The sequence below is a fragment of the Rhincodon typus genome, chromosome 27, assembly GCF_021869965.1.
Source record: "Rhincodon typus isolate 14 chromosome 27, sRhiTyp1.1, whole genome shotgun sequence".
NCBI lineage: Eukaryota > Metazoa > Chordata > Chondrichthyes > Orectolobiformes > Rhincodontidae > Rhincodon > Rhincodon typus.
This window is the reverse complement of record NC_063358.1, coordinates 9,403,493-9,419,830: the sequence shown is the minus strand read 5'-3', so window position 1 is coordinate 9,419,830 and position 16,338 is coordinate 9,403,493. Positions and strand designations below refer to the sequence as shown.

Genomic DNA, 16,338 nt, shown 5'->3' with positions numbered 1-16,338 from the left:
GTCTTTTCAAGTAACTGTTAATTTTATCTCTTAGAATTGTTTCCTAATAATTTGCCCACCACCGAATTTTGATTGTCCTATTATTGTGTGGCTAATCCATCACACCCTTTTACAATAATGGTGCACTGTTTGCAGACCTCCAATACTCTGGTACCTCCCCTCTAGTAAGGATTGAAAAATGATTCTCAGAGCATGCGTTATTTTCTTCTTGACCCCCCTATAGGTAGGATAAAATAATCTGGCCCTAGTAATTTATCCACCTTCATGGATGTCAGACCATCCAGTACTTCCTTTTCATTCATTAACCTTTTGTAGCTAATATTTCATGCTCCTTTTTGAACTAGAATGTCTGTATCATCCCTCTCCTTTTTGAAAACAGAAACAAAGTATTCATTAAGAACTCTGCCCACGTCTTCTGCAACCATTTCTAAGTTACATTGTGCAACTCTGTTGGCCCAACCCTTTTAGTTATCCTCTTGCTCTTATTGTACTGGTAAAAGATCTTTGGGATTTCCTTGGGATTTTTATCTGCTATCATCTTTTACTTATCCTCTCTTTACTTTTATAATTTCAGTCTTTACTTCTGCCCCCTTACTTTGTTTACTCCTCTAGGTTTTCTTGTGATTGTAATAAGCTTGCTTGAGCTTATTCTTGCTCTGGATAACCAGGAGGCTCTAGGTTTGCCAGTACCACTCTATTTTGTTTGTGGGGACATGTCTGTACTGCCTGTGAATTCCTGTGTTAGAATGGCTCTCACTATGTCATGGTTAATCCTCAGCAATGGTGAAGTTTAAATATCTTTTGAGTTCTCAGTGAATGGATACTTTTCACTGGGTGCTACTTTCTGAGATGAGAAACACAGGTAGAGTGAATCTTAATCTTTGAGAAGCACACTTTGGCCCTGAAATGTCTGGATTGTAACAATTAGATAGTGGACATTAAAATTAAATAGTCCTTATTTACATTGTCATGACAACTCTCAAATATTGCATTTCAGATCTTAAACGATTCCCTAGAAGAAAGAGAGAAAAATTAATTGCAGTAGATCCATTTCACCATTTTGTGCCAGATTCTTGTGAAATAGTTTAGAAAATCTGCACATTGCTCCTTAGTTCCTTACTGAAACCTTTCGGATAACATGTCCATAGCCAGTACTGAGGCTTTCTCTAATTCATGAGGAAATCTATTCTTACTACGTAGGCAAGTTAAACAATCATGCCAAAGCAGCTGGAATTCATAGCATGTGAACTGTGATTACAGATACTTAGAATTCAGATATAACATCAATATATTTTACAACTTGAATAAATTGACTTTCTGTTGCTGACCCTTACTTCCACTTGTCACAGTTTTTGATCATGTGTTATGGTTAACATTTACTATTTTCAGTTGCTGTACTAGTACTTCCCTTCTTATTTTTCTACGTTAGCTGTCTTGGCCTCGTCATAAGACTCAGGATATTGGTCACCCTAGAGAGCAGTTTTCTAAGGTCCTTATTACAACTCTACTGCCATCTTATATCTACAAAATGCTTATTTATCACCTAGGAATAAACAATGAAATTTGACAGTTGAAAGTCAACATATCAATTTATAGAAAACATCATCTGATTCACTATTATCGTTTAGGAAAGGAAATCTGCCATACTTGCCTGATCTGGGCTACATGTAACTGCAGACCTACAGCAATGTAGCTGACTCTTAACAGCCCTCTGAAATGGCTTAGCAAACCTCTCAGTATCAGAGCAATTAGAGATGCCCAATAAATGCTGGCTTTTCAGTGATGTCTACATTTCATGGGTGAATAAAATGAAGTTAACGTAGAAACATGCAGCACAGAAGGAGCTATCCAATCAGTCAAACTCCAAAATGGCAAAATTCTGTGGATGCTGGATGTCTTAAGTAAACACAAATTGTTGGAAGAAATCATCTATAGAGAGAGAATTAAAGCCAACATTGAGTCCAGTGTGACTTTTTGGTACTCGCCCCATTCAACAGTTCATTCTTCCTGCAAAGTTTTCACCTAAAGTATTTACTAAATTCTCTTCTGGAAAGTATTATTCAATCTGCTTTGGCTACCCCTTAAGATTGGCCATTCCACATCAAGGAGGTCTTCTACATTTAAAGAAAACAAATGATGCTTAACATCTCATTGGTTCCTTTACCAACATTGAAGCTCTTTTATCATGCCATTTGATTGAGCATCTATTTGCCTCAAGTCTGATATGACAAGAAGTACGTAAAGATGTTATAAAGCAAAATTAGACACCAAGCCACACGACAAAATGAGCACGTGAACAGATCATAAAATTGTGTGACTCTGGTCTCAGCTCCGCCCTTTACAATTGGACCCTCAACTTTCTGACCCACAGACTGCAATCAGTGAAGATAGTAACTGCACCTCTTCCACAATAACACTTATTATTGAAACCCCCCAAGGATGTGTCCTGAGCCCCCTACTGTACTCCCTGTACACCTACGACTGTGTTTCCAAATTCCGAACGAACACCATTTACAAGTTCGCTGCAATGCCACCGTAGTGGGACAGATATCTAACAACAATGAGTCAAAATGCAGAAGGGAGATAGAGGGCTTTGTAACGTGGTGTAATGAAAACAATCTGCCTCTGAACAAAACTAAAGAACTGATCATTGACTTCAGAAAGACAGGAGAACACACCCCCATCTACATCAACAGAACTGAGGTTGAGAGAGTGAAGAGCATCAAGTTCCTTGAAAGGACGATGACTGACGACCAGTCCTGGACTTCCCATTGTAAATGCAACAGTCAAGAAGGTGCAACAACACCTCTTTTTCCTCAGGGGGCTCAGGAAATTTGGTATGTCCATGAGGTTCCTCACCAACTTCTATTGATGCACTATTGAAAGCATACTGTCCGGGTGCATAATGGCCTGGCATGGCAACTGCTCTGCCCAGGACTGTATGAAACTACAGAAGGTGGTGTGCACAGCCCAGACCATCACGGAAGCCAACCTTCCATCCATGGACTCTATTTACATGGCTCCATGCAGTGGAAAGGTGGCCAAAATCATCAAGGAGCCAAACGATCTCCTACAACCTCTTCTGTGAAGCAGAAGATACAGAAGCCTGAACACACGCATGAGCAGGTTCAGGAACAGCTTCTTTCCGGCCATTATCAGACTGGTGAATGGACTCTAGTCTCAAATAATGTAACCTGCAATGTAACCTGTATGCCTCTAAGTCTTTTGATCTGTAAATCCTTTACTTGCTGTGATCTGCCTGTGCTGATCGTAAACAAAGCTTTTCGGTGTATGTAACAATAAAATCAATCAACAAAGCTTGACTTTAAACAGGGATTTTAAGGGAAGGTAGCAAACCTTGAAGATATCTGGGTTTCTTCAACTCTGGCCCCTCAAACATCCCAAACTTTAAAGGATTGAGCTGTCTCTATGATTTAACCTGCCATGGCTGAAACTATAGATTGAGATCTAAATTCTGCCCTCTGTTTTTCATTCTGGAGGCTCCTGTAGCCTTGGCTAGACTAGCCCTAATGAGTATGCTGCATCTCTATCTTTGCCATATCAAAGGGTGACTATAGCCTGAATCTTAGAAGTTCCAATAAATGCTTTAGATACATATTGATTGTATAGAATACTGAGTACAGCTCTTTTTTCCTTCTTTCTGACTTAAGATTCTAGGCACCATGTCCCTGTGAGGAGTCAATTGTGCTATTTTCCCAGTTGGCCACTTGTGGCACCTTGTGGCATTTGCCACCTCTACCAGTATGTGGTACTGGGTGAGGCTTGTTTTAAGGTAGTCATCAATCGTTGCCACCAATCCTCCTTTGTCTTTGCTTTGGCTTGGGTCAAGTTAGTGACTAGCAACGAGGGATACCCCACCGTAGAATTTCCAAAGAACAGGTATCATTCTTAAATAATAAAAAGGTTTATTGCATTATGCAAGCAAGTGAAACTACATTTTGGTCAGGCATAATTACTAGGACTTTCAGATGCTGATATAATTATGTATGTTCCTTCTGAAGCTGAGATGAGATTCCCTATCTCCATCTACAGACTGTGACATCAGTAGAATGGGTGGAGTCGCTGTAACAGAATCATAGAGTCATACAGCATGGAAACAGACCCTTTGGTCCAACTTGTCTGTGCCAACCAGACATCCCACTCTGACCTAGTCCCTTTTGCCAGCATTTGGCCCATATCCCTCTCAACCCTTCCTATTGATTTGCCTATCCAGGTGCCTATTAAATGTTATTATTGTACACACCTCCACCATTTCCTCTGGCAGCTCATTTCATACACACACCACCTTCTGTGTGAAGAAGTTACTGCTCAGGTCTTTATTAAATCTTTCCCCTCTCACCTTAAACCTATGCCCTCTAGTTATGGACTCCCACACCCTTGGAAAAAGACTTTGGCTATTCACCCTATCCATGCCCCTCATGATTTTATAAGCCTCTATAAGGTCACCTCTCAGCAAGAAAAAAGGCCCCAGCTTATCCAGCCTCTCCCAATTGCTCAAACCCTCCAGTCTTGGCAACATCCTTGTAAATCTTTTCTCCACTCCCTCAAATTTAACAACATCCTTCCTACAGAAGAGCTTCCAGAATTGCACGCAATGTACTTAAAAGTGGCCTCACCAATGTCCTGTACAGAACTTGACGTCCCAGCTGCTATGTTCAATGTTCTGAGCAATGAAGGCAAGCTTGCCAAATGCCTTCTTCACCACCCTGTCTACCTGCAACTTCACTTTCAAGGAACTATGCACCTGAACCCCTTTGTTTGGCATCACTTCCCGGGACCTTACCATTAGGTGTGTAAGTACCTGTCCTGTTTTGTCTTACCAAAGTGCAGCACCTCACTTTTATCTAAATTAAACACCGTCTGCCACTTCACGGTCCATTGGCCCATCTGATCAAGACCCCATTGTACTCTGAGATAAATCTTCTTCACTGTCCACTACACCACTTATTTTGGTGTCATCTGCAAACTCACTAACTGTGCCTCCTATATTCACATTCAAATCATTTATATAAATAACGAAAGCTACTGGACACATAACCAATCCTTATGACACACCACTGGTCAAAGCTTCCAGTCTGAAAAGCAACCCACTACCACCATTCTCTGTCTCCTACTTTCAAACCAATATTGTATCTAATTGGCTAGTTCCCCCTAACCTGATCTAACCTTACTAACCAGTCTACCATGTGGAACCTTGTCGAACGCTTTGATGAAGGCCATGATTATCAACTCCTTCAAAGCCACTACCTTAAACAACATTAGAGTTCCATCATCATTAACATATATTCGTTTAAACATTTAATTACTCCACTGTTGGCAACTGTGGCTTCAGCTGCCTGCATTGGACCTAAACTCTGGAATTCCATCTCTGAATCTCACCCTATGAACTTACAGTTGGATGGAGAGAGTCCGTCTTCTGTGTAAAATCCAGCCCTATGTCTTTGACACAACATCCTGTGCTTTCTCAGAGTTCTAGAAATGAAACAATATTTTTTTGATGTGGAGGTGCTGGTGTTGAACTGGGGTAGACAAAATCAGAAGTCACACGACACCAGGTTATAGTCCAACAGGTTTATTTGAAATCAGAAGCTTTCGGAGCGTTGATCCCTCATCAGGTGAACGCTTTACCTGATGAGGGAGCAGCGCTGCGAGAGCTTATGGTTTCAAATAAACCTGTTGGACCAGAACTTGGTGTCATGTGACTTCAGTTTTTTTTCTTTTAGACATGGTTAAAATGTACATTTAGCTTCTTCAATGAATTTGTTTTTGCAAAGATCTTAGTTACTATATCATCAGCCCTTATGAATTTAAATAGATTTGTTTCTATACTAAATGAATGTATCTCAACAGGCACTAAAGTCTACTCTGCAATGGGAAATCATGACTTCCATCCAAAAAGTCAGTTTCCTGGTAACTATCACAAGATTTACAACAGAACTGCTGAGCTATGGGCACCGTGGATGGACCATCAATCTATCTCTATCTTTAATCAAGGTCTGGTTAAAAGGAAAACAGTCCTCTGTTCACTGAGACACAATCTAAATTCAAATTGTGTCTTTCTATCTTGCCTGTAGAATCACTGTTCAGTTTTCTTCACTTTCCCATGAATGAAAACTGATAATAGATCAATGGTTAATTTTAAATCTGAGATTAATAGACTTAATGTTAACCAGAGGTATGAGGAGAAATGGGGCAGATAAGTGGAGCTGGTGACACCTCAGCTGTGATCGAATTGAATGGCACAGCAGTCTTGAAGGGCTCAAAGATAGCAAGAACTGCAGATGCTGGAGTCAAGGACAATTACAGTGTGGAACTGGAGGAACACAGCAGGCCAGGCAGCATCAGAGGAGCAGGAAAGTTGATGTTTTGGGTCGGGACCCTTCTTCAGAAATTGGGAGTGGGGAGGGAGCTGGGAAATAAATACAGAGAGGAGGGGTGGAGCTGGAGAAGGTAGGTGAGATAGTGATAGGTGAATGCAGGTAGGAAGTGGTGGGGATTGGTCAGTGGGATGGATGGGCGGATAGGTGGGAGAGAAGATGTGTCAGGTCAAGAAGGTGGAGTTGAGAGGGAGGGTTGGACTTGGGATGAGGCCAGGGGTGGGGAAATTTTAAAACTGGTGAATTCTGTGTTTAGGCCATCGGGCTGTAGGCTCCTGTGGTGGAATATGAGGTGTTGCTCCTCCAGTTTGCGGGTGATGTTATTGTGACACTGGAGGAGGCCCAGGGTGGACATGTCATCCAGGGAGTGGGAGAGAGAGTTAAAATGGTTGGCGACCGGAAGGTGTTGTTTGTCGCGTACAGAGTGCAGATGCAATATGAAACGGTCTCCGAGTCAACGCTCACCAATGTAGAGGAGGCCACATTGGGAGCAGCAGATACAGTAGACCAAGTTGATGGATGTGCAGGTGAACCCCTGTCTAATGTGGAAGGTTTGTTTTGGGCCTTGAATGGAGGTGAGGGGGGAGGTGTATGGGGCAGGTGTAACACGTACTGCGGTTGCAGGGAAAGGTGCCAGGTGTGGTGGGGTTAGTGGGGAGTGTGGAGCGGATGAGGGAGTTGCGGAGAGAGCGGTCCCTATGAAAGGCAGATAGGGGTGGGGAGGGAAATATCTCTTTGGTCGTGGGGTCAGATTGTAGGTGGCAGAAGTGGTGGATTATGAGAAAAGGCAAGAAAGTTGAGTTAGGATTATGAGATCAGCCATGATCTCACTGAATGATGGAGCAGGCTCAATGGAACTGCTTTGATTTTGATTGTAGGGAGAAGCTGGTTATTAGCTTCCAACAAAAAGGGCCAATGTGAGGAAAAAAGGAGAACAACTAAAGATTGGTAGGAATTGTAAAGGAATAAGGAAGAATTGGCCATGGTTAAAATAACCCTCTTACTGAATCTTGATTGTCTTTAGGTGCTTTCTACACTGAGAGGCTGCTGGGTCGGAATGACCAGAGGATCATTGTTTTGAACACAAATCTGTACTACAGAAGCAATAAGCTTAATGTTGAGACTAAGGACCCTGCTGGCCAGTTTCAATGGCTTGAAGAGGTTCTTTCAAATGCAATCATAGAAAAAGAAAAAGTAAGTGGCAACTTGAAATATATGTACATGTTACAGTTTTTCTAAAAATAACTGAAGTTGGTGAGGTCTTTTGCCCCATTGAAAATAAGGTGTGGAATAAGACAAAGTTTATTGTCCCTACCTCTGAGACAAGATGTTCAGGTTTAAGTCCCACCTGCTCCAGAGATGTTGATTGAAAATATCTGTGATGTGAAAAAACATAAAACCAAGTTTGTTTAAAAGGTCTTTTTTAGTAATTCTACTGCCATGCAGGGAATTTATGGAGAATGGATTAGCCATTTATAAGATAGGGAAATTCAACCTAGAACAAATGTTTTCAGATATACTAACAAACAGAGAAGGCACAAGTATTTTTTTTGTTCAATGAAGCAAGAACTAAGATAGAGCTTTTCGTGGATTGTAGATATTTTTAATGAACCTGTTGCCCGCCTCTAGAGTAGGTGGGACTTAAACCTGAACAACTTTATTGATATGCATGCCTTGCAGATATGTATGGCTTGCAGATCTTTTATCCTCATTTCCCTTTGTCTCAGTTGTCCTTGTTATGTGAGGTGAAAGAATCAATTAACATCCATTATCTCCTTATTGTTAACCATCACCATGTCACCAACATGGATTGTAGCCAATTGGACATTGGTGCCATCATACAAGAGCATACACACTACACCACTGTCTTCAGGGAAAGTTTACTGAATAAACATCAAGAGAAGAAACATTGGAATTTTTTCCCCTCTCTCAAGATGCAGCAGCTGTTCATCATAAGCCCAGCAATATTACTGCTCAGATCAGCTAACTCAAAATACCAAGGATGCTTTAATATTATCAACAGGAAGCAGCTCACTATTAAACAATTAGTCAAATGATAATTGAATTGTTTGGTTAATGGGCTAACTGTGTATTCTCAACATTTATAGGTTTACATCATTGGGCATGTGCCACCTGGCTTTTTTGAAAAGAAGAGGTGGACATCTTGGTTTCTAGAACATTTCAATAGCAGATATGTTGAAATTATCCAAAAGTATCACAGCGTGATAGCTGGTCAGTTCTTTGGACACCACCATACAGATAGCTTCAGGATGTTCTACAATCAATCAGGTAATTAATGCATTTTTTATATTTTTTTCCTCACAGTCCCATTGACACGACTCCTGTGTTAGTGTGAAGGCCCACAGGCTGAAGTACATTTACCCACTCACTGCATGAGCATTGGATTAGTTAGTTAACTGTTAGTTGGTTACTCAGTTAGTCAGCTGAGTGTTGGAATAACAGGTGAGACTGATCTAGGTGTCTGCAAACACCCATTTTCCACTCAATGCCTGGGGTAATGATCAGGAGCATAAACTCTGACTGATGTTTCTTCCTTCTTGGCCCAAGATGCCCCTTACTGTTATTGTAGCCAAGACAAAGAATCAGAGCAGTCTGTTGATTTTAAACTGGCCATTCAAGTCTGGACTCCTTATTACCAATGTTCCCTCAAAGTTCCACTGTTCTGTGCACAGTGATCAGGGTTGGCACACTGATCGGGGCATTGATCTCCAGTTCCAGAAGTTCTGGAACCTGCTGAGCTTTTCCAGCAACTTTGTTTTTGTTCCAGAAGTTGCTTCCATGCACAGGCCTTAGAGGCCCATGCAACTGGAACAAAAATTAGGGGGCATGCTCCTTGCTACAGTGTTGGGTGGTATATGCTCACGGACACAGATGCAGGACACATTTTGTTTGTAGAAATGGAAATCTCAGAATGATACAACTTATAAATAATGCTACCATATGTTCAGAGGCTGACTGAGTGAGGCTGTAATTTTGGGTGTAATTCTGCCAAAACCATAGAATCATACAGTACAGAAGGAGATTATGTGATCGATCATGACTGTATACCACTTCTGTGATAAAGCTACAAAGTAGTCTTTTATTGTGATGTATGCTGCGTGACTTATATATATTAATGTAATCTATTTTAGCGTTTGGATTTTGAACTAGTGGCATATCGACTTTGGTCTGTGTATGAGGAGGTTTGATGATTAATGTCAGTATTTCTGGAGCCATGCTTTTTAATAAGTACAACATGAGGGACAGTTCCTAGAGTACTCAAGAAATTTATTTGTATTGGGAGAGTTTTATGAGCAGACAGAATAACCATTGAAGCATTTTAACTTGTTTTCTATTGGAGGAATCAAAGGTTGGGATCTTCTTGCTTAGGAGAAACACTCATACCTTAGAAACTTTGTTTTCAATTCACAGATGTCCTGGTTGGAGTTGGATGTATGAAACAATTCTCCTGAAGCAAGGTATTAGTTCAGAAAAGTTAGGAAATAGGTTACCTCAAAGAGAGGATTTTAGCTTGAAAGCTCCAGACCACACTTGTTTGGTTAGAACCCTGAAGGTTTTTTTTGAAGCTGAGAAGGTATAAATTTAATTGTGTGGATACTCAAGGAAGTGGCTATCAGACTGTCAAGATGGGGAATTGAAAGTAATAGTTAAAGACAAACCTTCAGATATAAAGAAGGCATTTCTCGCTCTGGTGTTTGAGTGCTGTAGAGGGATGCTGTTGTGATAGACAAAATATTGTCATTTTACCATTTCAAAATCTTTAAGCTTGTGATGTGCAAATATCTCAGTTTATTTTGTTTTATCTTTTGTTGATAAACTTTTGTTTCATTGTTAAATTCAAATTCATTATGTGCTTGTGCTTCAGTGAAAGACCACATTATTAAATTAGAAAGAACAATGATTTATCAAGAGATTGCTGGAAAAGCTCAGCAGGTCCTGCAGCTGTGGAGAGAAATCAGAGTTAATGTTTCACGTCAAGCGACCCTTCCTCAAACCCCTGAGTTCAAACGTTAACTCTGATTTCTTTTCACAGATGCTGCCACACCTGCTGAGCTTTTCCAGCAATTTCTGTTTTTGTTTCTGGTTTGCAGCATCCACAGTTCTGTCAGTTTTTAATGATTTATCAATCCATGCTTCAGGCTGGGATCTGACTAGTTCAGAAATAACATCAGTGTGATCATAACAACATGTTGTTTCTTATTCATAGCCATCATATCACAATATGATTCTATACTCCAGCTGAAATTACGTGCGTAGCACCCTCATAGAGTCATAAAACACAGAAACACAACCTTCGGTTCAACTCGTCCATGCCAACCAAGTCTCCCAAACCAAAACTAGTCCCACTTGCCGATGTTTGGCCCACATCCCTCTAAACCATTCCTATTCACGTACCTGTCCAAATCACTTTCAAATGTTGTAACTGTACCTGCATCTACCACTTCTGCTGGCAGTTCATATGAATGACTCTCTGTGTGAAAACATTGCTTCTTAGATCCCTTTTCAATCTTTCTCCTCTCACCTTAAAAATATACCCACTGGCTTTGGACACCATCTCAGTCCCCGTTCCCCCACCTCTCCAACCTGAGGGAAAAGACCTTTGCTATTAATCTTATCTATGCCTCTCATGACTTTATAAACCTCTACACAGTCACCCCTTAACCTCCTACATTGCAGTGCATAGTCCCAGCCTATCCATCTTCTCCCTATAACTCAAACACTCCAGTTCTGGTAACATTCTGGTAAATCTTGTCTGAACCTTCTCTAATTTAATAATATCCTTCCTACAGCAGGGTGACCAGAACTGTACATAGTACTCCAAAAGAGGCCTCATCAACATCCTGTATAGCCTCAACATTATGTCCCAATTCATAAACTCAGTGGTCTGAGCAATGAAGGCAAGCATGCTAAATGCCTTCTTAACGACCCTGTCTACCTGTGACACAGCTTTCAAAGAATTATGTACCTGGACCCTTAGGTCTCTGTTCAACAACACTACCCAGGGTCCTACCATTAACTGTATAAGTCTTGCCCTTGTTCGCTTTACCAAAATGCAATACCTTGCATTTATCCAAATTAAACTCCGTCTGCTACTCCTCAGCCCATTGGCCTAATTGATCAAGATCTCTTTGTATTCTTAGATAATCCTCTTCACTGTTGACTATACTACCAATTTTGGTGTCATCTGCAAACTTACTGACCCTGCATCCTAAAGTCTCCTTTGAATCTTTTATGTAAATAACGAATAACAGTGGACCCAGCGTTCATCCCTGCAGAACACCATTGGTCAGAGGAGCCTCCGGTCTGAAAAACCACCCTCCACCACCACCCTCTGTCTCCTGTCAAATCAATTTTGTATCCAACCAAAAAGCTCTCCTTGAATCCCATGTAAGCTAACTTTACTAATCAGTCTACCATGCGGAACCTTGTCAAAGGCTTTATTAAAGTGCACGTAGACAACATCTACCTCTCCGCCCTCATTAATCTTTTTGAATGTGTCCTCAAAAAACTCAAATCAATTTTGTGAAACATGATTTCCAACACACAAAGCCATGCTGACTATCCCTAATTAGTTCCTGCCTCTCCAAATGCATGTAAATCCTGTCTCTCAGCATCACCTCCAACAACTTGTACACAGATCCTTGAAAGTGGAGTCACAAGTAGACAGGGTGGTGAAGAAAATGTTTGACATGCTTGCCTTAATTGGTCATAATATTGAGTTTAGGAGTTGGAATGTCACATTGCAGCTATGTAGGACATCAGTGAGGCCACTTTTCGAATATTGCATACAATTCTGGTTGCTCTTCTAAAGCAAGGATGTTGTTAAACTTGAGAGGGTACAGAAAAGTTTTACAAGGATGTTGCCAGGACTGAAAGGTTTGACTGATATGGAGTGGCTGAATAGGCTGGGGTTTTTTTTAGCTGGAGGTGTCGGAGACTGAGGATTAACCTTTTGGAGGTTTATAAAATCATGAGAGACATGGACAGGGTGAATAGCCAAAATATATTTCCTAGGGTGGGGGAGTCCAAAACTAGAGGTTTAAGGTGAGAAGGGAAAGATTTAAAAAGGATCTGAGGGGTAACTTTTTCACACAGAGAGTGGTGTGTGTATGGAATGAGCTGCTGGAGGAAGTGGTGGAGTTGGGTACAATTACGACATTTAAAAGGTACTTGGATGAGTAAATGTGTAGGAAGGAATATGAGCCAAATGCTGGCAAATGGGGCTCTGTCAGATTGGGATGTCTGGTCATTGCACTTGAGTTGGACCAAAGGGTCTGTTTCCATGCTGTATGACTCTTTGATTTCATGAGTTATAATAAGTTACCTACCACTGGTCCCTGAATCAATGTTCTGGATTCATGATTCAGACTGTGGACTTGGTCACAAGATTCTAGTGGTGAGGGAGTGAGATGTGACCTTGCTGTTCATGAGAGCTTGCTCTCTCTCTCCTTTTGGACGTTATGAAAATCCATTATTGTATATCTGAATGTTTCTGATCTAATCAGTTTTTTTAAAGTATCCGTTTGGTGGAATTATAACTAAGGAAAGATTTGCACTTTTCTCAGGCTTCCAGATGTCCCAAAGTGCATTCCAGACAATTAAGTCTTTTTTGAAGTGTAGTCACTGTTGTAGGAAATGTAGCAGCTGTCTTGCACAGAGTAAGGTAGCACAAACAACGCTGACCAGATAACCTGTTTCACAACTGATAACCAGTATTGGTTGAGGGGGATCTCTTGTCCAAGTCACAGGAAGAATTGCATAGTTTCATTTCAAAACAGTGGCATGAGATCTTCTAACATTAGCTTAAGAGAGCAGAGCAGACTAGCCTCAGTTTAATAGCCCACCTGAAAGATAACACTTGTGAAAGTGTGCCATTTCTCTAGTACTGCACTAGACCATCACTTGAAATTGTATACTTAAATATCTGGTGTGGGATTGGAAACCACGGCTTTCTGACCTCAGAAGCGAAGGCACTATTGAATGTACACACATGGCTTCATCCAACAGTTAGCCATAAGAAAAACAGATTTGTGGTTCTTGGTCTATTGTCATAACATCCCATTCAGAGATGGTATGCAACAGGTAAAAGGGATGATCACAGATTTTAGTTTACTCCGTATGAACTATCTTGAGCATACTTAGTTGGTTTAACTGCCCAGATGATGTTTAACATGGTGAATTGTACAGTTATAGAACACCACCATGCTTAACATATATTCACATGCAGATATATACGCAACACATGAATTAGGAAGAGGAGGAAGCTGCTCTGCCATTAAAAAGATCATTACGTTCCCACCTAATCCTCCAGATCATTGCAAAGACTCCTCTGAGAAAGTATTTCTTTTCTGCTTTAAACAGGCAGGCGTTATTTTTGAGCAGTGACCCCAAAGTCTAGATTGTCCCACTAGAGGAAACATCCCTTCCATACTCACCCTATCAGGACCTCTCAAGCCTTTGTTTCAGTCAAGTCTTTGTTTCGTCTTCTAAACTCCAGTACATACAATCCCAACCTGCCAACCTTTCTTCATAAGAAAATTCACTCATTCCATGTGTTAAATCTTCTCTGAACTACTTGCAACAAATTTACATCCTTCCTTAATCAGGAAGACCAATACTGAACGCAGTACTACACCTGCAGTCTCACCAATACCCTGTATTAAAAGGGTAGGCAATGGCCTAGTAGTATTATCACTAGACTATTAGTCCAGAGATCTTGGTAATGGCCTGGGGGCCTCAGTTTGAATCCTGACATAGTAGATGGTGGAATTTGAATTCAAGTAAAAATATGGCATTAAGAGTTGAACGAGGACTGTGAAACCATTGTTGATTGTCAGGAAAATCCCGTTTGGTTCCGAATGTCCTTTGGGAATGGAAATTGTCATCCTTACTTTATTCTGGTCTACATGCGACTCCAGACCCACAGCAATGTTGGCTGACCCTTAGCTGTCCTCTGGGCAATTAGGGATGGGCGATAAATACTGGCCTAGCCAGTGACACCCACATCCCATGAATGAATAAAAGAAACTAAAGCATGACCTCTCTAGTTTTGTATTCAATTTCCCAATATAAATACACAGAGGGAGAGTAAGGAAAATTCAGTATGGCACATTAGCTTTCCTTTCCTGAGTTAAATCAACTCCTTCAGTTAGAAGCTTCTCTGATTCCCTGAATTCGCTAATATTCTATCACAAGGTGAGTGTAGTGGCCATCAATTAGGAGAAGATGCAGAGGAAGTTGAAAGGTGGATAATACACCTTGCCCAGATGGTCCACACCCCAGGGTACTGAAGGAGAGAGCTAAGGAAATTGTGGTGGTCTTTCAGGAATCACTGAAGTCAGTGAGGGTCCCAGCGGACTGGAAAATGGCTAATGTAACACCTCTGTTTAAGAAGGGAAGGAAGCCGAAGATGGGAAATTGTAGACCAATTAGTCTGACTTCAAATAAAACTGAAAGAACTGTGGATGCTGTAAATCAGGAACAAAAACAAAGTTGCTGGAAAAGCTCAGCAGGGTTCTGAGGAAGGGTCAACGGACCCAAAATATTAACTCTGATTTTTTTCTTCACAGATGCTGCCAGACCTGCTGAGTTTTTCCAGCAACTTTGTTTTTGAGTCTGACTCCAATCATCGGTAAGATTTAGAGTCCATTATTAAGAATAAGATACTAGGAAGTGCATAGTAACATAGAGATGAGTCAGTATAATTTCATCAAGAGGAGATTATGCCTGACACATCTGTTAGAATGCTTTGAGGAGGGAATATGCAAATTACACAAAGAGAAGTCAGTGGATGTGATCTATTTAGATTTCCAGAAGGCCTTTGACAAGGTGCCACAGGAGGCTGCTAATTAAGATAAGAGCCCATGGTGTAAGGGGCAAGATTCTGGCATGAATAGAAGATTGGCTGATTGGCAGAAGGCCGAGAGCAGGGATAAAGGGGTCTTTTTCAGGATGGCAGCAGGTGACTAGTGGATTTCGGCATGGGTCAGTGTTGGAACAGCAACTATTCATGTTATACATTAACAATCTGGATAAAGGAAAGTGTGATAATCAGAGTTCAGAGTCCTTATGTTCCTGTTAGAGTGAAAGGTAGGGCTGGTAGGATTAAGGAACAATGGATGAGTAAAGATATTGAGGTTCTGGTCAAGAGTTTAAAAAAAAAATATATTAAATATAGACAACTGGATTCAAATGAATCTCTTGAGCAGTATAAAGAGTATTAAGAGGGAGATTAGGAAGATAAAGAGAGGATATGATATAGCTTTGGCAAATAAGGTTAAGAATAATCCAAAACGATTCTACAAGTACATCAAGAGCAAGAGAGCAATGAGAGAGAGAGTAGGTCCCCTTAAAGATCAAAGAGATCATCTTTGTGTTGAACCTTAGGGAATAGGAGACATAAAATGAATATTTCATGACAGTTTTTACTGTGGAGAAAGAAATGTAGGCTATACTCTCAGGGAAATAAACATTGATGTTTTCAAAACAGTTAACCTTACGGAAGAGGAAGTGATGGAGGTCTTAGAAAAGATAAATCTCTGAGACCTGATCTAGTGTATCCCAGGATATTGTGGGAAGTCAGGGAGGAAATTGTGGGGCACCTTGCAGAAGTATTTGTATCATCTATAATTATGGGTGAGGTGCTGGATGACTGGAGGGTGGCAAATGTTGTCCTTTGTTTAAGAAAGTATGTAAGGAGAAGCCTGGGAACTATAGACCTATGACTCTAACTTTGGTAGTGGGTAAGCTGTTGGAGGTGATTCTGAAAGATAGGATTTATATGCTTTTGGAGAAGCTAGGAATAATTAAGGATAGTCAGTACAATTTTGTGTGAGGGAAATCATGTCTCACAAACTTGATTGAGTTTTTTGAGGAAGTAACAAAGAAGACTGATGAGAGCAGAGCAGTAGACATTATT

The 16,338-nt window shown here is 40.8% G+C and overlaps 1 protein-coding gene across 2 annotated transcripts in view; it reads left to right on the top strand.

The window, feature by feature from the left end:
• LOC109926735 (acid sphingomyelinase-like phosphodiesterase 3b) overlaps positions 1-16,338 on the top strand; it is a 43,216-nt gene that overhangs the window by 8,051 nt on the left and 18,827 nt on the right. For both annotated transcript variants that reach the window (XM_020526588.2, XM_048612883.1), the window contains 3 exons: positions 5,872-6,015; positions 7,423-7,592; positions 8,507-8,687. In XM_020526588.2, the coding sequence (XP_020382177.2) occupies positions 5,872-6,015; positions 7,423-7,592; positions 8,507-8,687 (495 nt within the window). The remainder of the gene's footprint in view (positions 1-5,871; positions 6,016-7,422; positions 7,593-8,506; positions 8,688-16,338) is intronic.